Source organism: Ambystoma mexicanum, chromosome 1p (genome assembly GCF_040938575.1).
Source record: "Ambystoma mexicanum isolate Mex_15411 chromosome 1p, UKY_AmexF1_1, whole genome shotgun sequence".
Classification (NCBI taxonomy): domain Eukaryota; kingdom Metazoa; phylum Chordata; class Amphibia; order Caudata; family Ambystomatidae; genus Ambystoma; species Ambystoma mexicanum.
The window spans coordinates 517807630-517835322 of NC_090921.1; the positions used below are offsets into that span (position 1 = coordinate 517807630).

General features: G+C 43.5%; 1 protein-coding gene across 3 annotated transcripts in view; it reads left to right on the forward strand.

The window, feature by feature from the left end:
• Window positions 1–27693, forward strand: part of ZBTB7A (zinc finger and BTB domain containing 7A) — a 269361-nt gene that overhangs the window by 159062 nt on the left and 82606 nt on the right. For all 3 annotated transcript variants that reach the window (XM_069649394.1, XM_069649395.1, XM_069649396.1), the window contains 2 exons: window positions 15458–15525; window positions 15854–17124. In XM_069649394.1, coding sequence (XP_069505495.1) covers window positions 15869–17124 — 1256 coding nt within the window. In that variant the 5' untranslated portion in view covers window positions 15458–15525; window positions 15854–15868. The remainder of the gene's footprint in view (window positions 1–15457; window positions 15526–15853; window positions 17125–27693) is intronic.

The following is a 27693-nucleotide window of genomic DNA, read 5'->3' on the forward strand; positions in this document are numbered from 1 at the left end:
TCCACAGCGTGATCTGTTGTGAATAGCGCGGGTGAAGTGGTTTAGCACACCCTTGATACGCTCTCAATAATGAGAACCTTCAGTTTAAAAACTGGAATGCCGCCGTCTCTCTGCACAGCTATGGCTACAGAAAATCCTGTATGTTTTCAGCAAACCTCCACGAACCTGAACTCCACACCTATTAGAACCAAAGGTATTTAAGGGGGGTCGTCCAATATGGACATGCGGCTGTTCTATAGCGGTTCATTATCAGCACATAGAGCAAAATCTAAATTCGAGAATGGACGGCTTGCAGAAGAAAAGCAGACTCTTAAATCCGCATCCTCTGGCCCTGTGCCCAAAAAAAGTTTATGCTTCCAGTTGCCCTGTAAGGTATCCATAAGGAGCAACCGTTGAAATCTCTGTCTTGTCAATCCATTTCAGACAATGCCTTAATTGGAAACATACCGGCAACTGTCCAGCTTACTGCATCCATCAATTTGACTCTGTCTGTTAAAGATGTAGCTGTAATTGATCTGGATCTTAATGATTCAGTATTTTGTAACGAGATGTTGTCTGAAAACTTATCCAAGTCCCCCATAATGTTCTCTGAGGTCACTCACACCTCAATAGAAACTGTCTCTTCTATCTCTATATCAGAGACAAGTGTCATACAGACCAACTCACAGGGGATGAACACATCACTTTGTTATGAAAAAATGAATTCATCTTTAAACATCACGCTACAAGCTATGAACTTAGCCATCCAAACACTAGGTAAAATATATCAAACCATAGACAATCGGTTAGTAATGCAAGAAACACTCATGCAAAAAATGTTAACACTACATGAGTCTCTAAAAAGTGTAACTCAGCTGCACCTGGTCCATAACTCCATGAGTCTGTCACTGAAGATAGCCACTAGCTCTATAGCATCTCAGACTGATCACGTCCCTGAGCAAGGAAACCTCAGTGTCAACTCCGTGGAGAATGGTGAAAGTGGAGGAACATCTAGCGTCTTACCATATATTGCCTCTATTATATGTGACCTGTTAGCGAACACTCCAAATCTGTCTAAAGAGACAAATACGGTTCCATTGATTAAATCCACTGTGGTTCCCAATGGCGCACTGTACCCGATGTTCACTCCTGTGATCCTTTACGCATGTAAACAAAACAGTAAGAAAAACATGAAAGCAATGACTATCTGTGAAGAGTCTTTACATCAACCATTGAGTAAGGGAATGAAGAAAACTAAGAAATCAAATCCAAAATTATCAAAAAACGAAAGCTCCATTAAACATATGGCAGGCTCTGCTACCAAACAATTTCTGAAAGCTATTACACTCCCCAAAAGAACCAAATACTCGCCTCTCAAGCTATTAAGAAAAAATATGTTCAGCAAATGAACATTAAGAGAAAAATAGATATATCCGCTTTCCAACCTGCTTAAGCTCTGAACTACCCTCCTCTGAATGAGCTTGTATAGGTGTTAGGGCTTCAAACTACAGCTTTTCCCCCTCCACCATGTGACCTAGTAGATGTCAACAATCCAAAGTCAGTGAGAACTCTAATAGCAAGATTATTCCAAGTGTTGACCATGATAGATCCGAAATCAGAAAAGCTGTCGACGCTTATATGTCTGATCGCATTCAGCCTCAAATAGAGATGCCCAAGAGACCCTGTGAATGCTCTCAGAATAGAACTACTCTGGGACAGGCTAACTCGAATTTAATGCAGAATCAGGTGTCAGACTTATTGACAGACAAGATGAATACAGCCTCACACTTCCACAAAGGAGTTTATGAGACGGCTAAAAAAGGAAATGGTTGTTCAGATGAATGTCCCATAGTTGATGTACGAGTGAATGATACATTTCCAACGAGTGACCTGTCGAGTGCCATCATACGATTAATTGAGGGTGCACTGGGGAACCTACAATCTACACCCACATTGGTTAAGGAGACAATTGAAATGAAAAAACCCAGTAAAAAGATTCTGGCAGAAAAAAGCACTTCCACCAAGGCAAAACCAGCTCCTCATTCTCTAATTCTAGCTTGCAAACCCCCACCATTCACCCAATACGATTTAAATCGAAGGGCTGTGATGGTGATATTCTCCGACATCCACCAGCTTGAAGACATCGTATCTGCCGACTTGGCACTGGTGGAATTTGTGGAAAGTAAGAATTTAAACACAGTGAGACTTTGGATACAATCTAGGGTGGTGCAAAATCTTATTTGGCAGTCAAAGGATTCTCTGGCCGCATTGGGCTTCGACCTTAGCATTGATCACTCTGCTCCTCAAGGGGCCCTAATCAAGAGTAATCAACTCCCCCATGCACCTCACTCCCAGAGTCAGCAAACTAATTAGGGCCAGTCAAAACTTCCAAGGCCCAACAAAATAAAAAGCAATGTCACTTTTAATACGCCCTGCTCCTGCTCGCACAACACTGAGCGAAAATAACTAAGCCAAAAAAAACTTGCAACCACTCACTTTGATTAGTTGGAATACCAGGGGCCACAAGCATCTTGTCAACAATGATCAACATCACTTGAACAGCTATGACTTGGTACTTTTACAAGAAACTTGGCTGATTGCACCCCCAATCTGGGATCGTTATGTAGTGTTTTTGAATCCCGCTATCAGAACGACAATGGGTAGGCCTATGTCTGTGACCGGCAAACTAGATTCTTTATTCTCGCTGGCGACCTAAATCTAAGGTGCTTGGAAAGCTTGAATGAGCAAACTAGTCAAAGAAATAGACGCTGGAGAGCCTTTGTCCAACATAGAGGTCTGCATGTTTTGAATGGAGCTTTTGTCCAACATAGAGGTCTGCATGTTTTGAATGGAGCTTTTACATCTGATATATCACCGGCTCCAACCTGGAACAGAGGCTCTGTGCCGTCAATTATAGATTATATCTATGTAAATGCGGCTCTGTGGCCGACTGGTCAAGAGTTCACTGTTATAGCTTCAGAAGCCAGTGACCACAACATGCTGGCCACTGAACGAGGTGCCCAAATGCAATGTGAGATTGTTGGTAAGAAATCAACTGAGGGTTGTTTGGTAGCAAACTCATGCAGGTGTCGTCTGTGATGGTCGGAGGATGCTTTAATACACTTCAGCGAGCTCCTTAAAGGGTCAAATTTGAGCAATGGAAATATGCCAGATAATTCTGGCATTGTATACAGCAAACATTTCAGCAAACAAAAACACTTATTAGTACACAACAAAGACATCTGCACACATTTGACAACTCGGTACGGAAAACTGCCTATCGGGCAGAATTAAGGAAACTCGCGATGCATCCTCCCGCCATCAGAACGACTCTCAATGGGAAGCTGCGTAATGACTATAAAAATTGGGTTAAGTGTCATCGAGGTGTGCTCTATCGGAAAGATGGAGCGGAAATGCTAAAAACGCTTGCCAGCAAAAATATTTCCAAGATGTGGGCAGCAATGAATCAAGCCCTGGGACAGCAACAGGTTTGTGTCCAGTCCTCTGCCGTGGATACACAAACTTGGGTTTCCAATTTTAGTGAACTTTATGCGGCACCGACAAGTAGCTCCACCTCGCACACATCTGACACTGTGGCCCCCTTTAATTTGCAATTTGATGAGGCTGAGATACTTCAACTAACAATTACTGCTAGTAAGTCGAAAGCAGTCGGACCAGATGGTTTGTCCAATTTCGCTATGCAAAGGCACCTGAATTATGGGCATCTATTTTGTTCCACATTTTTACTGTTCCTGTCTCCAGATAGTTATCGTCCAATTTCATTATTAGATGCCCCAGGAAAAATCTTCTGTAGAATCACTGAAAGAACTGAACGATTGGGTTGAAAATAAATCATTACTAGACCCATTCCAGTCGGGTTTTGTTAGGGCATTGGGGAGTATCCCTAATATCTTTGCCCTCACTATGGTGCAAGCTCAACAGCTAAGACAAGGACAACCATTATATCTGGGATTTATTGATTTCAGAGCCGCTTTCGATTCAATTGATAGGGAGCTGCTCTTCATCAAACTCAGAAAGCATGATTGTCCGCCCACCCTGTTATCTTTAATAACTCTGCTACACTCAAATACATCAATGCAAATACGTATAACCCTCAATGGGTTGCTATCACCAAGAATAATCACTCAGAGGGGCCTAAAACCGGGATGTGCCATGGCCTCCTTTTTGTTCAACTTCTATATATTTGAAATAGGTGAATTCTTGACTAATTGCATGGGAGATCCCCCAAAGATAGGAATACAACAAGTCCCGTATCTATTATATGCGGACAACTTAGTTCTACTATCACAGACACCGAGGGGACTGCAAAATATGTTAGAACAACTTGGCAATTATGCTCAGGCCAATAACCTAAACATCAATATACACAAATCTCAAATAGTCATATGCAACCCAAAGAGAAATTCCAAAGTAGGCAATTATAAATGGCAATTGCAGCAGAATAGAATGGATATTGTTAACCAATACAGATACTTAGGTGTAGTCATACAGCATAAGAAGTCACTAGCACAATATAAATGTGAAATAAGAAACAAGCTACAATCTTTGGTGTCTCAATCTCGGATACTTCTTAGAAAGTTCGGGAAGTTTTCAATGAAACACATCATTATGTTCTACAAGATGAAAGTAACACCCATGGTGTCGAAGCTTGCCGCCCTAAAGATCGTATATTTTGGGATGGGATAGAGTCCTCTTATTGGAAGCAAGTATTGCAACTCCCAAACAGTACGCCCATGGCGTTGATTCGCTTTGAGCTAGGCCTCACATCTCTTTATTCACAGGTGGTGTGGAAACAATGCGCATTCTTTTGAAAAGCGCTAACAGGCCTAGAGAAAGTGGCTATTCTGAAGGTTATAGCACATAATTTACTTACGTCAAATCACATCTTTCCAGGGAAATGGAGTAATCATATTTTAGATGCACTCAGTGACGCAGCTATAACCATTGATCTACTCGTATTGAATCCTGACCGGGCTAAAGTAAAAGTATTTCTACATGATTGGGCTGGAAATATAACAAAATGTACAACATACAAGGACTTCAATGTTCTCCTGTTTGGGTTGAAGAAGCATGGGATAATGGCATCTTATTTTGTAAAACATCCGTGCCCTCTTATTAGGAGGAAGTATTTGAGGTTCAGGTTAAACTTATACAGTACTTGCGACATATTGCACAGGAGAAAGATCATCTCAAGTGAGCAAAATTATTGTCGGTACTGTAAGAACATAAATCAAATTGAAACTGTACACCATTTGCAGATGCTTCAAGGATAAATTGATGTTCCAGAATCATTTAACCCAATTCCAAAAATGGCAAATACTCTTTTCCAACCCAAGAATTTCAATTCAAATAGCAATTGTCCAATTTTTGGACATGGTACTGCCGGATAATTCTTCAAATGAGTATGAGAACCTTGCTATCTGTAAATCATAATACACCAATAGTTGAGGATTTACCTTTTGTCGTGGAAAAGGGGGCAAATTATTGTTGCCTACCAGGCTCCCTTTTATTTTTGCCCATTAGTGTGGTTGATATATCATGAAGCATTCTTTTTACTAACTGTGTTGTTCATTATTCTACAATGATCATAAATGTTTTATTCATATTGTATGATTGTTTTACCTTATGTTCATGTTCTGTCTCAATCATGTCTGCTGTTGATGTAAAAGATGTGTATTATGAATTTAATAATGATTTTAGATTATAAAGGAATAATTTTACTTTGTGTTATGTAAATAATTTGAAAAGTTGTTTTTACGACTGAACAAATGAATTAAAACAAAAAAAAATTAGCATACTTCTAAAACATAAAGCCATACATGTGAATGATTAAAAGTCGGCAGCAGGATTAAACTTCCAAAAGGAGCAGGAATATCCCCAACATTGTGGAACTCTTTAGCCGATGTTCAGAGAAATGGAGACTTGCCATGTTTTGTGCACAGTTGAAAGAAATCTGAGTTCTAGCTCTTTGCCATGCGTTACTTATCAAATGTTGCCATAATTAATTGGTTCATGATATCTAAGGTGGCTGCCTGGTCCATCACAACCATAACATCAATTCCACCATCCTCCTCCAATCAAAGGTCTTGCAACCGAGAGAACGTCACCCATTTTGTTTCATAGCGGGACAAAAATCAAGCTGCTCTTTTATGGTTTATTTTCCTGAAATACCTCAGCTTGCACTACTTTACTTTGCTCCTTGAACTTGACAGTAAAAAGGGACTATGGGCCAATTATCAGCATCCATTAAAGCCTTATTCAAATGTGGTTTTAGAAAAAAGTTTTTTATTTTGTTTTGCAGAAGTCGCGAATATTCCAAGAATGGGAGAGAATCCAGAATTGACAAGACTGTACAGGGAATTTTGGTTGTTGTATAAGATGTTGAAACAGTTTGAGATCGATAGTCTAATGCTGAGCATTTGCTTTTAGTCCCGAGTTTCTCCACTTGCTCCAAAGAGACAGTGGACAAGCGAGACCCCAGTGCTTTTGGAATGGAGCAACACACATTGATTTCATCAGCAAGTTACAGGGAAGGGGGAAAAAGAGTACAATTTTAAAGGGTGAAAGATATTAAGATGCATTGAAAGTGTACCTGCCTGTGGCTGCACTACAGCTGGAAGGTTTGCTGATTGTTGGTAGGGCAGAGCCGTCAGTATTTCCAATAAGGGATTTCCAAGACCTGAGCAAGGAGGGAGCAAGCCTGGCTCCCTCTTTAGTCCCCAGGTTCTCTACCATATCTGAAAGTAGGCAATATAGTGGTTTGACCAGGTAGATGGATATGGATTTAGGGCCTCATTACAAGTTTGGTGGTAGTTCGGCAGTAAATCCGCCAAAATACTACCAAACTGAGTTACCGTTACCGCCACTTTGTCCGACGGAATTACTATCAGATTACAAGTGGTTGTATGTGATGTTAGTCCCATTTATTGGAGTCTATAGGACTCCATGGGGATGTCTGCGGTAATTCCACCGATTTTGCTGATTTTCAGTGGTAAAGTGGTGGATTTACCTCCATCTTTTTTTGATTGAGGTAAATCCTCCACTTCACCACCAAAATTGTAGTAAGGCTGTGCGGTAATGCGGCAAGGGTATAATTGGCTTTAAGGCAGCTCTGAATCAATCTAAGGAACTTTAAGGAATCAAATTAGTAATATATTGCATCTGTGATGAGCTTAATTTTTTGGTTCACATTTCTTTTACTTTTTAGAAAATATGCAGTACAAGGAGGAAGGACAAGACAGGCAAAAATCCATGAACACTATTAATGCCCATATTTCAAGGTATTGAAAAAGAAATTGAAAAAATAAGACAAACTAATACATATGTATACACATAAAATGCAAAGGCATTTAATAAATTAAGAAATTCATTACACCTCTAAATATATTCTCATAAAATATGAGCATTACTGAATATAACAAAATCACGCCAAATCATTCTGGACACTAAACATATGTAAACATAACTCAATAAAACATTTGTCAAACACAAGCCAGAGGAATATGGTCAGCATACGAATTGTTGGGGTTGTTTTAGAGATTTAATTTTCCACTGCAACGTAGTGCTTGCTGCCTCAGATTTTAACCTTTTTAGTAGCACTGTTAACAAGACCCACTTCCTCCAGCAATAAGCATATACCCAGTTAAGTTATTTAAAGGAGACTGACGTAGTTGAGCATAACTAGTAATGAAGCTTGGTCATAATTCAATCTTGTTGTGAAAGCCAACGTTCTTTGCAACAATGTTCTGGTGACTGCACCAGCTAATAGAATTACCCTAGGGGATCAAAAGACTTCAATCAATGGATAGATCTGTGATTACGCCTTGAAACACCTTTTACTGGATAGGCACATTCTAAATACCCAATAAATACATTGAATCTGTAAAGAAAATGTCCAGATTTGTGAAATTTGGATTTTGGATTTATATATTTGAAGTCAGTAGGTGAGGAAGAACAAGTAGGCGGAATGGGCAAATGCTCGCGTTTCGTAAAGCCTTGGCATGGAATTACTATACACTGGTATATTCTTGTGTGACCAAACAACCCGATTTTTGCCTATAGAGGACAACTGGGGAACTCTGAGGGCCCGAGAAGTCACCTGCTCAGTGATGAGACCCCCAGGAGAAGGTAAATAGAGCCCATCCCCCAATCCCCAGAGGTCTCCCAGTCCCACCTTGGATAATCCCGCTGTACAGCCTTTGTCCAAATCAATAAAGGGATGTCATACCAGCCAGGGGACACATGCTTTATGCAAGATGAGAATGAGACTTCCTCCTTGATTTCAATAGCCATCCCACAAAGGGAGAAATCTCTTGTTGATTATCAAACGGATTGATTCCTTAGATACAGATAAATCAATTGATTTATTCAGATGGTCCTTACACATTGTGCTACCGCATAATATTTGTTGTTCTGATGAAGCCTGGGCCTCTAATTTTCAGTGACCCATAAAGCCGAAAATCAAGTAACTTGTGTCAGCAAACATCCAATCAATCTTTTTTTGAATATTTACATTTCTTAATTGTCACATTTCAAACATTTTCTTATCTTGTTTGCATATTATTTTTATTTATTTGTTTTTTCAAAAAATGTGTTTCACCACAGATTCTGCAGATTATTGTCCTTTATATTTATTTCTAATTGACCGTTATCATCCCCATATATTTTCTTTTCTGGTCTGCTTTTTGTACATTCTTTTGTAATTCCTTCGCATTCTATGTGTGGGCAGCATCAAATTTGCTTGTTGGATTGTCAATTTATGTTCACTTTGATACGTTGCCATACAGTGTATTTATTGAATATGTGTTCACTTTTTTATATTGTGTTATTTGTGAAATGCTTTATCTTTTGATGTGTAGCCTCTTTTCTTGGCTCTCAATGCCTCACTCTTTATCGAGAGAGATCTGACATTTTGTTTGAATATCGCTTTGCTAGTTGAGCAATAGCATAGGTCAGTCCATTGCAACTCAGCACTTATGGTTTTCACAGTGCTTCTTCAGCTCACTTTCCCTCCTCCACCTCCACCTGGATACCTGTGAATCTACCTATTGCCAACTACCAAACCACAGGTTCTGTGAGATTTCATCATGCTCTTGTCTGATGTGTTTTTTGAATTACCCACTATAGTTCAGGGATTTTTTCATCATGTTCATTAACCTCAGGTAAAACAGCCCGACCTAGACCAGTTGGGGGTTCATACCGACAGCCAAGGAGGAAATCAAGAAGATGTTCGACCCATGGGTTATAGAAAACTCCCATAGCTGCCGCTTCCCCCATAGTTTTAATAGGAAAGTCTGATGGTAGGTTCTCAAATTCATTGCGCTGTCACTGTTCGATACCTATCCCATGACAAGGGTAGATAATTAATTGAAAGTATCGCAACCCTCCACTGTAATGTCCATCTTGGACCTCACCAATGCTTGCCTTCAGGTTCCCATATAACCCGAGGATAAAGGAGAAACCACTCTTTCCACGCCTGAGGGATTATGCCAATGTACTGTTTTACCCATTGTACTATACAGAGCTCCTGCCACTTTTCAATGACTCGTGAACTCGGTACTGAGACAATACCAGTCCTTTGCCAGCACCTGGTAGATCTCATGATGTATGGCTAAGCCTGGCAGGAATACATGCCCCATCTCGTGGCTGAGCCATTACGTAAGGCTGGGCTGAGGGTCGATCCAGGGGAATTCCACTGTGCACAACGAACTGTAAAATACCAGGATTTTCTGCTGGATGCTCTAGTAAAACCTCAAGCAGAGAAGATAGCCATTGTCCAAAAAGTATTGTGACTAACCACCACAAACAGCCTGTTTATCAAAAGATTTGGGCCTCTGATCGACCAGCTAAGAGCAGAATTTCTTCATGATTAACCTGGAATCAGTCAGAGATGAGTGCCTTCTATTCCTTGAAGGGTGCCTTGTGAAAACTTGCAGACAACCAGACAGAGAAAAAACAATCCTTTAATGAAAAAAGTTTTGTGCACTTCTTTGTAAAGAAAACACATTTATTTTGTATACAAAAAGGAAGAAGGTGATAAAGGGTACTGTAGAACCCAAGTGCCAGGGAGCTCTGGGTTAGTTCAAAGCAGACACGCTGTTATAAAGTCAAGCGTTGTCACTCGTGACGCACACAGTATATAGTGTTCATCCCTCACCCTTGTTGGTTCCCATCTATATACATACTACCAGCCATCCCTGGACTGATTGGTCACATTCTAACATATCCCTGCCCCCTAACATGTGATGATCTGTACGATAACCGCGGGTTCCCGCTACCTGATTGTGATTGGCGTGCCTCTGAAAATGTTACCCTCCCTATGGGCCAGTCACATGGTGTGCACCTGGTCGTCAACATGAGCTCAGTGGATACCTCTGACGTCAAATTGGCCATATAGAAAGAAAAAATGCGTTTCGTGATCCCAGACATGCGGGAGCCCCCACGTTGCGGCACAAAATTTGTTGGCATCACCACTTGCTGCTCGTATAACAAATCACAGGATGTTTCGCTCATTGCTCCCCCACTCATCTGTCCCTTTTCCAATGGTTTTGTCCATCGGGACGGCGCAGTCCTGCCCGTGCTCGGCTATTCACATTCCTTTCTGGTTTCTTAGGCCTGAAACACAATACAATTGTACTTTTATTGCTCAGGCTTGAAGGCCTCTATGTTCGGTTTCACTGCTGGGGCTTGGGATGGGAAAGTGATTCAAAACACATTGCCATGCTAGGTTGCTACTTTCTCCATGGCTGACCTTGCCACCTGGCGGTGCATCCTTTTTTCTCGGAACTGGGGGCAGGGCCTACGTTTACATTATTATATGCCATATTTAAATTACTGTACTTTAATATCACTTGTACTGTTTACCGTGGCCTACATACGGGTCTATAACTGCCACAATACACTGTATTTGTCATTCCCAGCTCGCATGCTTCACCCCTCTGCAGCCGCGCATGTTCATTTTCTCATGCGCCAATATAATTTCCACAGTCTAAATTATTTAGGTGGACATGGGAGCTGAACGTGCATCCCCCCAGTAGTAACTCCAAGAGTATGCTGTCTTCTGAGATAAACATCAGCAAAGCAAGCTCCAGGTTAACGTACACAATTTAAACTGGTAGCCGGCCATCAGGGCAGAAAGCCATGGGGCCGAGGGGCAGCTGGAAGTGCATGATGCGTGTGACAAGGTGACCAGTTTTTCACCTAAAGAGGAAGCCTGCAGAAATCTGATAGCCAGTGGGGAGACAACTGCTCTGTGATGAACTGCCACCATCTCCCCTGTTTCCACCGGGTAATCCTAGTGTATAGACATTGGCAAAAATAAGTAAAGGTGACCCTATGTCGGTCTGAGGAAAATGCACTTTGTCAAAGAGGTAAGGCTACATTCTGGGATCCAGACGCCAGCCAAATTACTAGACGGAGAAAACTCTTGAAAAAATTAACCCTGGCACCACTGTTTAACATATGCAGGGAAGGCTGGTGCTCTGACAGTAGCATTGAATAGGAAGTGGCCACCTGTTGGGCAAGTTCTGGCATGGACCACAATCTGGAGCTGAGGAGACAATGTGTGACAGTCAAGGAAAACAAACACAACTTGCACTCTGCGCAGAACAAAGGCAGCAGGGTAAGAAATTCAGACACAGGAGAGGCAGGGTGCCAGATTAATGGGCCGCAATGACCACACTGTCTTATCCAAAAAATGCAGCAAGACCCCAGTGACAGGGGCACGGGCCAATTCCTTGCATTGAAATATGCACCACACCTGCTAGCAAATTAAATGAATGGACACACAGATGGGTAGGTAATGGAACCATTATGAAAAGACTTAGGATGAGAAAAGCCACTATTGTAAACCTGATACATAAGTCATATCACTCTATTAGCACCCGTATAAAAGTGGCACACGCATTCTGAGTAGAGAAGGTGAAGTAGCAGACAGTCAGAACTTGTGTTGGACAAGCCAAAAAAGCCAACGGACTAAAGAGACACCGAGCAGAGGGTAGCTATGCCAATTCAGTCATGTCATAGATCAGTACAAGTTGAAGGAACAGTCTAGTCTTAAGAAGCCTGCCAAGCACCTTTGCCTGATGGCCAGCAGGAGCCAGGCGTTGAAGGAAGTATCAAGAGAAAAGCCAGCTCATTGTTGTAGCCCAACCACTGATAGCAGCCTCAAGGTCACTAGCAGCTCAAGAAAAGATCTTGAAAACGTTGAGTACTTGCATACAAATTCCTACCCAGAGGTACTCCAGTATGGGTGAGAATTCTGAGACGAATCTGGGGATGTCGTCCCTTCTCCCCTCGGGGAGACCTTTCCCATGGGGCCAGGGCGATGTGTCCACAGAACAATAATCCCCCTGGGGTGGTGCACCGGGGTAGGATCTAATGGGAGAGAAAGCCCCATATGGGATTAGGAACAACCCTCCCCAGAGAATGCAGTATCCCCGCCAATCACCTAACCCTAGACCCTCTTCCTACAACCCTAAGAACAACCCCTTCCCTAATAGGCTCATGAGTTGTTGTTATCCTACCCTTGCCTGAGAAAGTACTGGGATGAGGAACAATTGGACTTAGCTAAGTGAATATCTGTCTCCCAGTACTGTGATGAAGAAGAACACTAGTGACTCACAAGGGAGTCATAGGATCAGTACTGTGATGAAGGAGAAGTGTGGTGGCTTGAGGATTCCCTTCAGGAACCACATTCATCAGTCTAGTGTTTACCCAAGTCCTATTGGCCAGAGCCAGTATAAAAGGGAAGAGAGACTGCGGAAGTATGAGACAAGCCCTCCCTGGACGAGCAAGGAGCAGGCATCCTGTGTTATAACAGAAGGCGCTCTGGATCACTGTACCAGCCAGAGAGAGGGGGAATACTTCAACCCCAGCAGTCTTGTGGGGAACTGAGGAAATCGGGAAACATTCACTGGAGCAGCACAGCTGGGACGCGAGGGAAGGGGAGAGAGAGAGCGCCATCCCCTGAAAAGGTACAGCGAGAGCCATGCACAGGAGCAGCTGATGCAATCGGAAGGAATGCCCGAAACGGAGGGCGAGAACCCGAGCGTGGTCTGTTGGGAGTGGACTACTCGGGTTGCGGAGATGTGAATCCTCTCTGCCTCTACGTCGGTTGCCCGGGTGCAGGTAGAGGCCCGGGGGAGCAACAGGGTGAGCTCAAGAACTGGAAAGAGAGGGTCTGGGACCCTGAAGCAAGTGAGGGAGAGTTGTATACTTGGCAGGAGGGTATTACCCAAGTTGACCTGGGCGGATTGTACTGCGACCGATTTAGCAGAATTCTATGTGGCTGTTTTGACCGTAAATATATGGGGGGTGGATTTGGGGTAATAAGTAATATCAGGGGGTTTGAGGGAGGGATTGAAGGGGGTTTCCCCACGCAAATATTTGTGTTCCAAACGACTGCAAAAAATGTGGCCAAATCGGCCATGGGCAAATTGATACGAACAAATCATATACATCCAGCAGGAGAGCAGGTACCACAGAGCAGTGCGAGTCTGGGACCCGCACCCAAGAGTAAAAGAGTCTGAGACCCTGAAGAGAGAGAGAGAGGGTGTGGAAGCCTGAAGCAAGTGAGAGAGAGTTATATACTTGGGAGGAGAGTGAACCAAGCGGATACAACTCAACAGTGCAAGTCTGGGACCTGCACCTATATGAGAAACCAAAGTTTAAAGCCAAGAGGGTCTGGGACCCTGTGAAAGAAAAGAAAGAGATGATCCATTAGAACCCACTGATTTGGCAAGAACGAGAACCAATCCACTTTTGCATGTCTGGGACCTGCACCTATATGAGGGAACAAGAGGGCCAAGAACCCTGGAACTGATAAAAGGAATCCTACGCTTGGTAGCAGAACGTGCCAAGCTTGTAGGATTTAAGAACTGTGAAATCAAGAAGCAGTTCTTCCTGGATTATCCAGTAACTTAAGATAACCAAAAGTCTAGGGGAAAGGAGCACAGCCCTAGCATAGGAATACTACATTTTGGAACATTATTTTGCATCACTTTCTTACCAGCTAAACCGGGAACTTTTCTGTTGATTGAAAACACCAAGAACACTGTTTACTTTACGAGATCATCCTTGCACAGTTTTCTTCTATTATTAGCGTTAGGGACAGAAGTAGGATTTGGGACAGTGACAAACCTTTTAGTTTTGGACTGACAATTTCACTAGTTTTCTTAGAGGTAGGGAAACCCCTCTTAGCTTTAGGGATAGAGACCTTTTTCCAACCCTTTCTTATTGAATAAAAGTCTTTATCCAAAAACATGCCCCCATTGTGCCTGAGCCTTACTTCTGCCCCCTTACAATTCCTACTCTCAAATGCAAACAAATAACCCCTTTGGGAAAGAAGGGATGTTCTAGGTCTTCCTCTGTACTGCAGGGATGAAAGCCAAGGACAAGAGGGACACAATACACTAATTACCCCAGTAGCAGTCTAGTAGCTTCCGCCTCATCCAGAGGAACCATATCAAGACAAAGCCTAAGACATGTCCTTACATCAGGTGGTTTATTAGTGGGAAGTGCAAGACGTATTAATGTAACTTGATGAAAAGGATTGTTGCTATCATCCCGGGCTACACTGATGACCTGGCATTCATTAATGTGCACTTTACAGATATATCATGCACAACATGTAATTTAGCAGGACTATAATATAGCAGTATCGTGGACATTGTGAAGGGGGTTATACTTTTGCCACGCTATCCAGCCAATGTTTTGTCTGTAAGACTTTTTTAAAGGTAGTATAAAATGAGGCAGCAAGAGATAAGTGCAGCTCCTCTGAATAGTTTGTACATCTCTGTGCTCCTATGTTGCATGGATGGGCTTCCCTAAGGTGTATGGCCTCAGGCCACATCTGGCTGCGGATGGATATAGAGGAGCTTTCCGTAATGGGGGTTAGCCCATATCATATAGAAGCACGCCAAATGTTTACACATGGAGAACTGAGGATTAGGGAGATGCTTCTGGTTTCACCACTTGCTGAAAATAGCGGGTTAACAAATGCAGCTTAGACTGGGCTGCAAGTGGTTTGTAGCCATTTTGGGTAGCTTTACCACCCAGCCACTCCATTCATGCTGCCACAAATGTTGAATTGAATTGCGCTGTATACAGCACTTCATCATATTTTGAGGACATGACACACTTCCTATTCTACAACCATAGTGATAAGCAAAACTCCAAGAATGAAGCAAACCAAAAGTACATTTTAATCATGTGCATTGTTGTGTACAGTCTTCTATTGCTTTTCCACCATATAATTAACATATTGGAACATTGAAAGGGTGACGGGGGGCAGCATGCTAATTAAAGGGTTCTTTGACAGACCTCTCTTCCAAACACCTTTTCTATCTTGCCCTTTGTTTTGGGCTTTCCTTTTGTTATTTTTGCTGCTGCTTTTATTTGGCTGCCCATTAAAAGAGCAACTCAAGTAACTTTAGGCTGCTGTCTCTTTCCTCCTCAGCTGTGCGGGGGCCCTTCTCTTCAGTGACAAATGGTGATTCCAGATCTGTGTAGAGAGCGCTTTACACGGTGAGTATCTCCGCTATTGGGCCGATTACATAAATAGAGCAATGATGGGCTGTGGGGAAGGCCAGGAGGGAAAAGGGAGTTTCGCAAAAAAGAAATGGACTTGTGTTCCCCTCTTAATGTAATTATTTTTTTATCAGGCATGGTATGCACGGCAGCTGAATACGGCCTTGGGGTAATGAAGAAGGCATTTTCTTTGAAGCACCATACTTTCATTGTCTTAATTAAACCATTAACCTTTCTGAACTGCCCCATATGTCTAGAGTGTGTTGTTTTGCAATTTTCACATTCTGGAGCCTTACATGTTTCTGTTTCCTCCTCTGTCCTCTAGAGAGCCGCGTTGAGCATGGCGGGCGGCGTGGATGGCCCAATAGGGATTCCGTTTCCCGATCACAGCAGCGACATCCTGAGCAGCTTGAATGAGCAAAGGAATCAGGGCCTTCTTTGTGATGTTGTGATACTGGTGGACGATCAGGAGTTCCACAGTCACCGCTCTGTGCTGGCAGCCTCCAGCCAGTACTTTAAGAAGCTTTTCACCTCAGGTGCTGTGGTGGACCGGCAGAACGTGTATGTGATAGACTTTGTGAGCGCTGAGGCTCTGTCTGCTCTCCTGGAGTATGCGTACACCGCCACTCTTACAGTCAGCACTTCCAATGTTGGTGACATTCTCAATGCGGCCAACTTGCTGGAAATTCCATCAGTGACAGAGGTGTGTACAGATCTTTTGGAAAGGAATATTCTGGCCAGTGGTGACCAGAAGGATTTAGTAGATCAAATTGATCAAAGGAACCATCTCAAAGCAAAAGAATACCTGGCATTCTTCCAGACAAGTCCTATTAATGGACACGAACCTAACTTTCCATGGACCAACCAGGACTTGAGAGAATTTCAGAGACTGAACTTCCAAAGTCCGGAAGATGAAGATCCTGATTGCAACCAAGAGGACATGTACTCTCAAGACACAATTGATGAACGACCAAAGGTTACAGGTTGCGACCCTGAGAGCAGCCCAGGTGCCTGGCTAAAAAGAGACGAAGATGCCAGCCCACTCCCCTGGCTAAAGAGAGATGACGACAGAAGCCCAGGTGCTTGGCTAAAGAGAGAACAGGAGGCCCCAGGCCCTTTATACCTTCCATCCCAAAACGGACATTATAGTGGACACAATATACCGATGAAGGAGGAGGATGACGACGATGATGAGGAAGGTGGTAGAGACCAACTGGATGCTATGGACTCTCCGAGTGGCATTCCAGAAGGTATAGACACGGAGGAGGCTAGCAGTACCGAAGTAGACGGTATGGCTGCCAGTGCACTGCTGCAGCAGATGATGAATTCTGTAGGAAGGCAGTCTGGAGAGGATGAGCACAAGGACGACGATGGAGTCATGGATTATTACTTGAGGTATTTCCGTGGTTCTCATGAAGGCGACGTCTATCCTTCCTGGTCTCAGAAGGTGGAAAAGAAGATCAGGGCCAAAGCATTCCAAAAGTGCCCCATCTGCGATAAGGTGATCCAGGGGGCAGGCAAGCTACCACGGCACATCCGGACCCACACTGGGGAGAAGCCCTACGAGTGCAGTATCTGCAAGGTCCGATTCACAAGGTAATGGAAGTTCCTCATTGGTAGGTTGACTGTATGATTCTAGGGCGATTGGTATTTTGGCAGGCATGTCTGAAAATCCTGGCCAAAATTCAGAGGGCACTTGCATGAAAGAACCAGATTCATGAGAGGAGATAGCCACTGTGGCTGGTTATATTATGAAGGACTGAAAAAAGATTAGGAAATGTTAAATGAGAGGAAAAAGAGAAGAGTATGGAGAGGAAGGTAGTGTAAGAGCTATTAAGGGACTGGAGAGTTGATTATGGAGATTAGTGGGGCTCAAAGATATATAGTGAGGGCAGAAGGGCTGCGGCTAGAGTAGTGTGATCTAAAGGAACATTAAAAGGTATATTGAGTTTCCTTCTTTTAAATAATGAAAGATGAAGATTTCTGAAATTGCAAAAAGCATTGAGTAACACAATTATGGAAATCGGAAATCTACTAGGTTAAGCCTACATCCTCCTCTGAAACTATGTTCAAATATGGGTATTGAATAGATCACCATTATGTTACAAAGCAATATAACAAAGAGTTTCAACATGCTTTCCATTTCAGAGAATAAAATGCATTCATTTAGAGATCTTTAAGTTCTAAAACTAACTTTTATTGACTTTTACAGTGAGGTAAGAGAAATGGATCTGAGTTTAGCAAATTGAACTAAAACTAATGGCAATACTGATCTTTTAAAAAGTTGTCTGCATTTTTCCTGTAATGCGACAGGTCAATAACTGAAAAATCTAATAATTGTGTAGTGATCCTTCTTAATTGCACTCCCTGCCCAACTGAATATCGTGGGGAGGCACATTCTCTTCATTTAATATATATTCATGTTGTGTAATGTGGTTGTTTATTAAAAGCTGAGGGCTAAAGCATGTTTCACAGTACCTGTGCTTTGTCAAGGTTGGAATGTTTATTTATACACAGCTAGCAGAATTCATCATTTGGTAGGGGCTGCCACTGCGGCTTGATGATGCGACTTGAACACAGACGGTCCAGGCCGGTTTTCTGGAGCTATAAGTCGGACAGATGTGAGTTTGGATTCCTCCAGGAGGATGGGGCTCCTTCCTGAGTGCACAACTCTGGCCTGGGTAGGGAAGGCCACCCTGTGTCGATGCCTGGAGCACCTGTCACATTCCAGCATCTCCAATTTGAACCAGATTACCAGGGTTCATTGAACTCTGTACTGGGTAGGGACAGCTGCCACGTATCACTGGGCACAGCCCGGGATCAGGCGAGGTACTCGGGTGTCTTCTGGAACTCTTAACTGGGCCGGGAGGATAGCTCAGGGGCAACGCACTCGCTTTGGAAGCAAGACCATGCAGAGCAACACAGGTTAGATTTACGGGTCCGTGCTTAGAAACCTCTGGGTATTAAGCGTGTTATAAAGCGTGTCTGAGCCTTGGATCCCAGTAGAAGCTGGGGCTGCTCCTCGGAAGAGCCTGGCTGAGCCAGCTCTTACAGCAAATCCTGAAATTTTAGATCTGACTTGCAGACTTCCCGTACCTACATTTTTCTAACATGTCAGAAATTGTTTACCTTGGAGACCTGCTGCCAATATAGGTATGTCAAGGGCGAAGATTTATATCACCGGCCAGCCCCCAGAGTTTCATGGACAAGTGAACTCATTGCATGCTGCCAGAACTGTGATACTTTCCAAGGCTTTGGACATTTTTTGGGGGGCAAACCCATTGTATGGTGTCTTTCCCTTCAAGAAGAAAAGTTCACTTTCACCACGTTTTCCCCCTGCTTCTCAAGGATTGTTTGTGTTACCTGACTGGATACCGTTGGGGCACTGGTCTTTGCAACTCTTGGTTTGAGGATCTGAAACTTGCTCTCCTTAAATAAACTGAGGACAACAGAAGAGTTTGTCTGTCCATTCCGAGCAGCACTCACCCATGAAAGACTGACCCATATTCAAACAGTTTACTATTAGGCCTTTACATTTGTAGTTTGAATATTTGTTGCCATCACCAACATCTGCTTCTTTACTTACCACAATGGCCCCCATACTAAGTGTCACAAAACACCATGACTTCTTGCAATGGTCAGTTTTGGGCTTCATCAGCATCCGTTTTCAAGGCTAATTTATCCGGAGGTGAAATATCACCTGCTCATTAGTGGGGCCTTACTTCCATGGCCACCAACATTTCGGTATCATTCCAAATCTTTTCTGATGAGGATCTGCAACTTAACCTGGTATCAATTCATTACATAGGGCCAGTTCTGCTTTCCAGAAGTGGCCCACTGGGCACTTTCATTTGATACCAGCATGTCTGGCTTCTTACTAATGTGAGGTTTGCAAAGTTTTGAGACAGGCATGGCCCCAAGACCTCTTTTATTTCCTTTACTAACTAAAACTGGAGTTTGAGTGTCAGCTGGCCTTAGAAAAACTTTTCAGTGAACCAGCTGTTAGATTCTTTCATTAGTCTTTTAGTGCTATGCCTAAGCCAAAACGACCAATTTGTGGAGGTGCATAGCAGTCCATTTGGAGTTTCACCTTGTTTTTGTCCTGCCATGGCATACTTTACCATCTCTCGGGTGCTAGCATATTTACTGAAGCACCAACTCCCCAACAGAGTGTGCATGGTGGTTCATCCACCAGAGGGGAATTTTACACCAGCCAGCACTTGCCAGCCCTCACTTTCATAGCACTGCAGGGTTTTGCTAAGCCCTCCAACTCTCCAACTTACGCATGTATTAGGCTCCCTGTCTGTTTCAAGATGGGTCAGCACAACCCAGCATCACCAGAGACCCTTTGTGCTCTTTGTCAACCTACTGGCCTGGCGGTGAATCTCAGTCAAGTGCACTGAGGCAGTATGCCGAGTTGACAGTCACACCTGGTTCAGATGCTTTGACTTCAACTGTTGCCATCAGAGGGTGTGTTGCTCATCCATATCCCACAGCCCATTGGACAGGGAAAAACTGCAGCTACAAGACCTTAGCACTTTCTGTGGTGCAGAGCCACCTGTTCCATGTGGCCAACCCATCCACACTAAAGAAGGGTTTGTATGGGCATCTGCTGTTCGGGGAGACTGACATGTCAGTCCTGATAAATCCTCAGACTGAACAGACCTCCAGGTTTACCTCTCATTGCCGTACTGAGTTCTCGTCAAAGTTCTTTTCAACTTTCCCCCTAGGGCACTTATTGCCTATCAGTCTCACGCCCATATTTAGAGTAAATTTGCTCTTCGGGCAGCGTTCCCAAGCATTCTGACTAAAAAAAAAACTCAATTCTGGTGTGGTGTGCAGAGGGGCCATTACCAGAGAACAACATAGATTTGGTGAGCCTTGATCAGAAGAACTTGGGCCGGATGAGGAATGCAGTGGTGGAGTCGATTCTCTGTATGCAACGTTTCCCACACTTGCCACCAGATTGGCATATCGCGCTGGGCCTTTCACTCACTGTTACTGAGGGAATCCTGGTTAGTTTCTTTTCCTAAGTTTAGTAATCTGCTGAAATTCAGCAGGTCACCATCTTTGATCCATGGTTGTAGTCTGAAGCCTAAGCTTGTAAGCCGCCCACTGCTCAGGAGACCACCCTCTGCATCAAGAAACAGATGCCACAAAGTGTTTAAATTATTAAACATCAATGTGTCCTTGTAAAGTGATGGGACTGGAGAGAGATTGCCTGAACGAAAAACTCCTTTATTCAGGTATTTAAAAAAGCCACTTGTGGAGTCAATGGTGGCTCAGGAATAGTCCAAAGTACAAAACAAAAGGAACAGTTACGTTCTGGAATATGGATGTCTTCTGGATAATCTCCTGAGCGGTGCTTCAATATGCCCAGCAGAAACTCTTGTCGGCCTCGCTCCAGCGTTCTGGGTTCTTCTCAGACTGTGACCCGTCGGAGGAGAAAAAGAACAAAAACAAACGTTAGCGCTCTCCCTTTGAGTCCGGCTGGTTTCTTCTGTTAGCCAATCAGCGGGCTTCACCAGCTCTGTGTTGCCTGGTGTCACCCAGCTGACTCCATCCCTCCCCCCTCACACGGGTTGCATGACTCTGTCACACCCGGGCTCCAGCCCAGTACGGCAGCTGACCTCCTCGGGCTCTGGGACCGTATTGTCTGTCGAGGGTGCCGCGCACAAGTGCGGGACTGCCTCTTTCCCCTTAGTCGAGAGTTGGGAGTGAGAATGACTCGGTGGATTTGCGCATGTTTGCACGTGAAATGCCCAGGCAATCAGAGTATTGTGGGCAGTGGTGCATTATGGTAGGCTTAGTGCATGGCCAGACTAGGTGAGAGGGAGGTTTAATGGCTGTAGGCGTAGTACATGGTTTTTTGTAGGGGAGTGGGAGGTGTAGTGCCTGGCTGGACCCAGGGAGCGGCAGACGCCCCCTCACAGTCCTGCAATTCACTCTGATTGTCGGCAGCTACCTGCTTTCTTAATCAATGCAAAAGCAGAGTGATCCACTGGCAGTTTCAGACATCCTCTAAACCTGCAGGAGAAGCTAGAGAAAGGCGGCAAGTCGGCACTTATTTTCCCAGTGGTCTTGGCAAACTCCAAAGAGGGGAAAGCAAAGTGAGTTCCTGGCACTCGGCCTGGTAAATCCCATACTCGGCTGTCTTAAGTTAACCAGCAGGTTAGAGGCTTCCCACAATCCAGAGACTGGCCCCTCCACTACCTGGAAACAAGCAATGCACATTCCCCGATCATCACCTCTCTGCCCCTTTGTAGTTTGGCATCAGCAAACCTGGCCGTCTCTCTCATCCCCGTCTAGGTGGGTAGACGTGCTTCAGCATAGTAGAGTTTGGCCACCTGGGAGGCATCCTTTGAAACCAGCTGGGTTTCCTTCATCTCTCACGTGCTACCACTGGGAACCTCCTTTCTGACTAGGACGTCATCAATCAACTGCTGGAGGGTTTGGATATGGGCATCTAGATAGCACAGTGATTGGGGCATGTCTCGGGTCCAGATGAGTAACCCTACCCTGCAGGTCCCTGTCCATCTCTCACAAACAGGGTTGCATCTGCTGGGTTGGTGGCCCTCTGGGGAGGATTGTCAGCCCCGTAAGCTCAAAAACCATTTACCATAGTACGACAGACACCCAGGGCAGTGAGTATGTGCAGTGTATGGGATGCAACCGACCACCATCTTGCCCGCTGTAATGATATTTCTGTTAATTCATCTTAAAAAAAAAAGATGTAACTTTTAAATTGTTCTAGAAAGACAAGGTCCACAGTCTTTTCGGTGCTCCCCCACCCCAGTGGGGCCCATCAGAGGACCTCACTAAACCATCTAATCAGTACTAAAAGTGGGTGGTGTGTGAAAAGGACCAGGACCTAATCAACGGAAGCTTATGAATCGCACTTACTGAGAATACCTCATGTACAGTATATAACTGCGATCCCCGAAAACTATCGCGACCAGTTGTTGCGAGTTACCCACAACTGACATGGAAGGGTAGACATGTGCTGCTCTATTATTTTATCTTATTTTATTTTGGTGTGTCGTAAGGTGAGAATTTGCAGGAGTAACAAATGTGGAAATTTAAGGGCATCACAGACCTGTTGTTGCTCAATCTTGTGTAGCTGATTGCCACTGGTGCCTCCAAGTTTAATACCTACTGCTTGGGTGTCAAATAGCTAGTTTGTATAGAGGAGGCTTTTTCGTTATCTGAATTAATTAGACAAAGCACTCCGCCAGTTAAGACCGCCATGCACCATCACCCACCAAATAAAATAGGAGCTATTAATCTATAAATCCTTTCTGTATCCAGGCCGGGGCATTTTTCCATGTAGCATCAAATTAAGCTACAGGTTCAACTCATGATGATGCCCTTTTGTCAATTTATTTAAGTTTCAGCTTTTTCAAAGCTATTTCCTCTTCTAATGGATTCCTTCCTCCCACGAATTCCTCATCTATGATACCCTATCCACAGCGCAGTTGTTTATCAGAAACCTTTCCGCCACCAGTGGTTGCAGCTCTACAATGGCTCTGTCTAACGCCTCTATGCTTCCTGTGCCGGACCTTTCATTAGAAACCGTATATATTGAGGCGTTGGGCCCCGTGACCTCAGTTCCTTTTTTCTGCATACTCTGTTTGCTTCTGGAACAAGCGCATCAAGCCTTTTTCGGATAACTCTGTATACACATCATTTAAAGGGTTCATATTTCATATGTGGAAGAAAAACATTCCTCCTTAATTCATTACTGAAAAAAACCTCCAATTTGGACAGTCAGATTGCAGTGTTATACATTACTTCTCCTCACGGGTACAATGTCTACGTTTCAATCCCGCTTACCAAGGATGTTGTTCTTAAGAAACGTGTCGACACAATGGCCTATCTAGTGAGATACATCCATCCCTTCACATTCTATACAGTTTTACCAGGCCTTCATCAGGACATGGTCTTAGTTTTTAGAGACATCAATCCATAAAACTACCCCATATAAATGATTCCCAATCTGTAAAAAAACAAAGAAAAACATATCAACAGTCTTTGGTAAAGATCTTATTTTTACTTTCTTTCGTTATGCTACAGCCTCACATATTTGCTAACCTTAGTATTAGTTATCATCCGGGGAACACAACGCACATTTGCGTTCGTGTTTACTACGTCCCATATTTCATTATTAGCTGAATCAGATTATGCACGCGTCGGTTAAATCCATATGAGCACACCAGCTCATACTATTGTTCTATTTGTAATCGCACCACAATAGTTGTGATGTCTTGCGCGTCATCACTATCATGTTATTTCTTTTTTTAAACTCTTTTCTTCTATACTGTCTCAAACCATTTGAGACAGTATATATGTTGAACTAGAATACGGGCTCTGGTGCAACATCAATATTCTTATGTCACTTGTTTAGTGCATCATCAGAAGATCAAACTACTACAGACTGAAGCACTCGCAAATTAGTCGAGTCTCGTTTTGGAACACATTCCTATACAAACGTGATAGGCCCTCATAGGTGAGCCTACAATGTATATGTACGGTGTTACAACACCATGCCATATTGCTACTCGCACTGAATACGTTCAACATCAAAATTCTTGTGGCTTGTTTAGTGCACCTTTAAAAGATCAACCTACTACAGACAGAAGCACTCGCAAATTAATCGAGTGCCGTTTGAAACACCTTCCTATACAGATGTGACAGGCCCTCTAACATATTGTTTCTAGTGAGCCTACAATGTATATGTATGGTGTTCCAACACCATACCATATTTCTACTTGCACTAAATACGTATCTAATGGCATGCCCATACTTTCGGAATGATCCGGTTTACACCTGATCTCCGAAACTAGCTAGAATCCGCTTAGCAATGTGCTCATGTAGGGCACCGGGAATGTCACGCGCACACCCTCTTGCGTCTCATGTACATACTTTGTAACTACTAGAGCATAGTCACACAGCGGTGACCATTTTGAAATATATTACAAGTGCCCGTGTTAATTGCAAAAAGTCTACAAACTTCGATTAGGTGGACCGTCATGTGTAGTATTTCACAGTCATATGGCAGTCTACACTATATGGGCGATTCAAAATGTCTCCTTATTTCTATATTATTGGAGAGCGTCGACATTTCAGCCTCCACAAAATGATATGCCATCCGGTCTAATATACAGACTCACATCAAAAGAACTTTCCTTATCTACACATATGAGACCTGACTATCCATATGATGAGTCAAAAGAAACCAATTGTTTATCTCTGCTAGTGTTATTATGCTCTCATGCAGGATACCTTACATGTACTACGAGTTGTTAATTTGCATAATTTAAGTAACTTTGGGTCTCACCCTAAGTTAGTAAGGGAATCCAGACGTGGACCCCTTGCTCACTATTCTTAAAGAGGCACAACTCCACCCTACGGATGAGGTCCAACCAGACTGACACACGTGTCTGGGGTTGCTGTTGGTACTCTTGTTCAGAGGAGAATTGCCTAGCATTTTGGTGCTGGACTGCCCCAGGGCAGGACAAAGACTGATATGTTTTGGATATTTCTCCTCTCTAAAAGATAGTGAGCTAAAGAATCTGGGTAAGGCTATCGTAACCAGGACTAATGTCTGACAGAGGAACTCCCAGGACCCCTCTTGTTAATGTGCATGTACTACAAGTTGGACATTGGAACTGATTAAAAGGAACCACAAACACAGAATCACAGAAAAAGCACATTCAAGCCTTGGTTGACAGCGTTGAGGCGTTGAATCCACTTCTGTTCCACCCTGCGTAGGGTTACATCCCAATCACCTCTCCTTGGGGCTGGACTTACTGTTTGGATCACATACAACAGTATATCAGTGGGTTTGTTTCCTTTTGTCACAAAGTGTTCAAAAAGGGGTTTTCAGGAACCTGATTTTTAATGCATGACCTGCGTTCACAGATTCTTTGGCATATTTCTTGCTTTGTTTTGCCAATATAAATGAGATTGCACAGGCATCTTATCACATACATTTCCCACATTGTCTTACAGTTTGTAAATTCACTGCATTCCCATTTTTGATCATGAAGGTCAATGTATTTCATGTTCTGTGTTAAATAACACACAGAACCATTTCCACACCTGAAATGTCTGAAAACCGGGGCCATTCCCCTGTAACTGGTTAATGTGGGTTCTTTCTGACATTGGTGCTAATGGGACTATATGTTGTCACACATATGATTTCCTTTGTTTTTCTTCCATCACCTTCTTTTGTTTAGTAAGACACATACCTGTTTGTGTTCTTTGCTCTCTTTCTAGCATGTTTCTCTGTCCTCCGTGGATAACCTCGTTTAGCTAATCTCACTTCTGAATCATCAGAATGTTTAGTAAAATAAAGATTTTCCATAATAACTTAGTAGAAAATCTTAATTCTATTAAAGACACAGAGGCGAGCATTATGCTTCTCTTTCTTTCTTTATATATTAAAAGAAAGTGCTCAGCAGCAAAATATTTTCGCGTAACAGAAAAATATTCATATAAATTTAACAATAAACGATAGGAAAAAGAGGTTTTCCACATAGTAAACAAACTACATTTCCCAGATGCTTGAGGGAAAGTCCAATGCAGTGTCAATAACATGTGACTAATGTCTACCAATCAGGTAACAGTTCCTCCCATAAACAGCCTTGAATACGATGCACTTCCTCTTTCGAAGCTGCAAACTTGATAAACAAATATTCATAACTGAGGATAGCTCGTAGTAGTAAGCAAAGGCAAGACGTCCCAGATTAGGTAGGCTTATCTGCAGGCGCTGTCAAAAGAGGGAAAGGATAATCGTAATTAGATCATGTATATTACAACCCTAGTTCCCAAAAGAGAGAGGGAGAGAAATAAGCTATGGTATTCCAAAGAAAACAGTCATGCATTGAATAACAATTATCAATTATGAGCGCAAATAATGCTGTCTAAACTCAGCAGAACCCGATTTCTCGGCGGGTGGGATAATGCTCGCCTCTGTGTCTTTAACAGAATTAAGACTTTCTAGTAAGTTATTATGGAAAATCTTTATTGTATGTCAAGACCGGAGGCTCCCATTATGCTGGTTTAAAGCTTACTTACCACAATAGATGCTGGCTGTTCTACCAGTTTCAGGTAGAATTGTTTAAAAATTGATTCGCTCGACCAATCAGCCATTCTCATAATATCTTCTAGCCTGATTCCGACTTGAAAGGCTTTAGAAGCCATTGCTCCTCTCACGGAATGAGCGCTGAAGTGCGAGGTATTTATACCTGCTTGCGTTAAGGTCCACCGCACCCAGCGTGCTAAAGTCGGAGCGGAAACCGGTCTATGAGGCTTACGTAAGGCTATTAATAGCTGTCCGTCAGGGGAGGTCCTGAGAGGAGCCGTGACCTCCTCATAGGCTTTGAGGCATCTGACCAAGCAGAGCTTAGGCTGATCCCTAAAGGCAGGGTAAGAAATCACTCTGGAGTTACACTTCGTCCTTCTATGTATGTGGAATACTATGCCATCGGGAGAGAAAGTCCTGCCCGCCAGATCGAGGGCTCTGACGTCGGACACTCTCCTACAAGAGACAAGGCAAAGAAGCGTAGTGAGCTTGCCAGATATGGCCGTGCGAGATAACTTTTGATTATCTGGCCAGGATAGAAAATGGTTCAACACTTTATCAACGTCCCAAAGTTTACTGTATCGAGACGGAGGCGGAGCAGCTAGCTTGATACCTTTAAGAAGTCTGCAGACCAAATGATGTTCCCCGGCTGGAACTCCTTTAATGGGGTCGTGGCCTGCTGAAATAGCAGAACGGTATGCGTTGACGGTTCTGTAGGCCAGACCTTTTTCCACTAGGGATGCTAAGAAGTTGAGAATCTCCTCTACAGGTGCCAAAACTGGATGTAAGCCTTTGTCCTGACACCAGTCTCTCCAGGCGTTCCATGAGTTAGAGTATCTTTTGAGAGTGGTAGGAGCCCAACTCTCCTCGATGAGGCTGATTGCCAAGTGGGACATGCCTGGGACTTTCCACCTAGACCTGACTAGGCTGCTAGTACCAGAGGCCCTTGGAGGAGAAGAGGGTGATGTTGGCCAGCAGGATTCAGCAGGAGATCTGGAAACTGGGGTAGAAGGATTGGAAAATCCGTAGAAAGTTCCAGAAGAACTGGATACCAGATCTGAGAAGTCCAGACTGGGGCT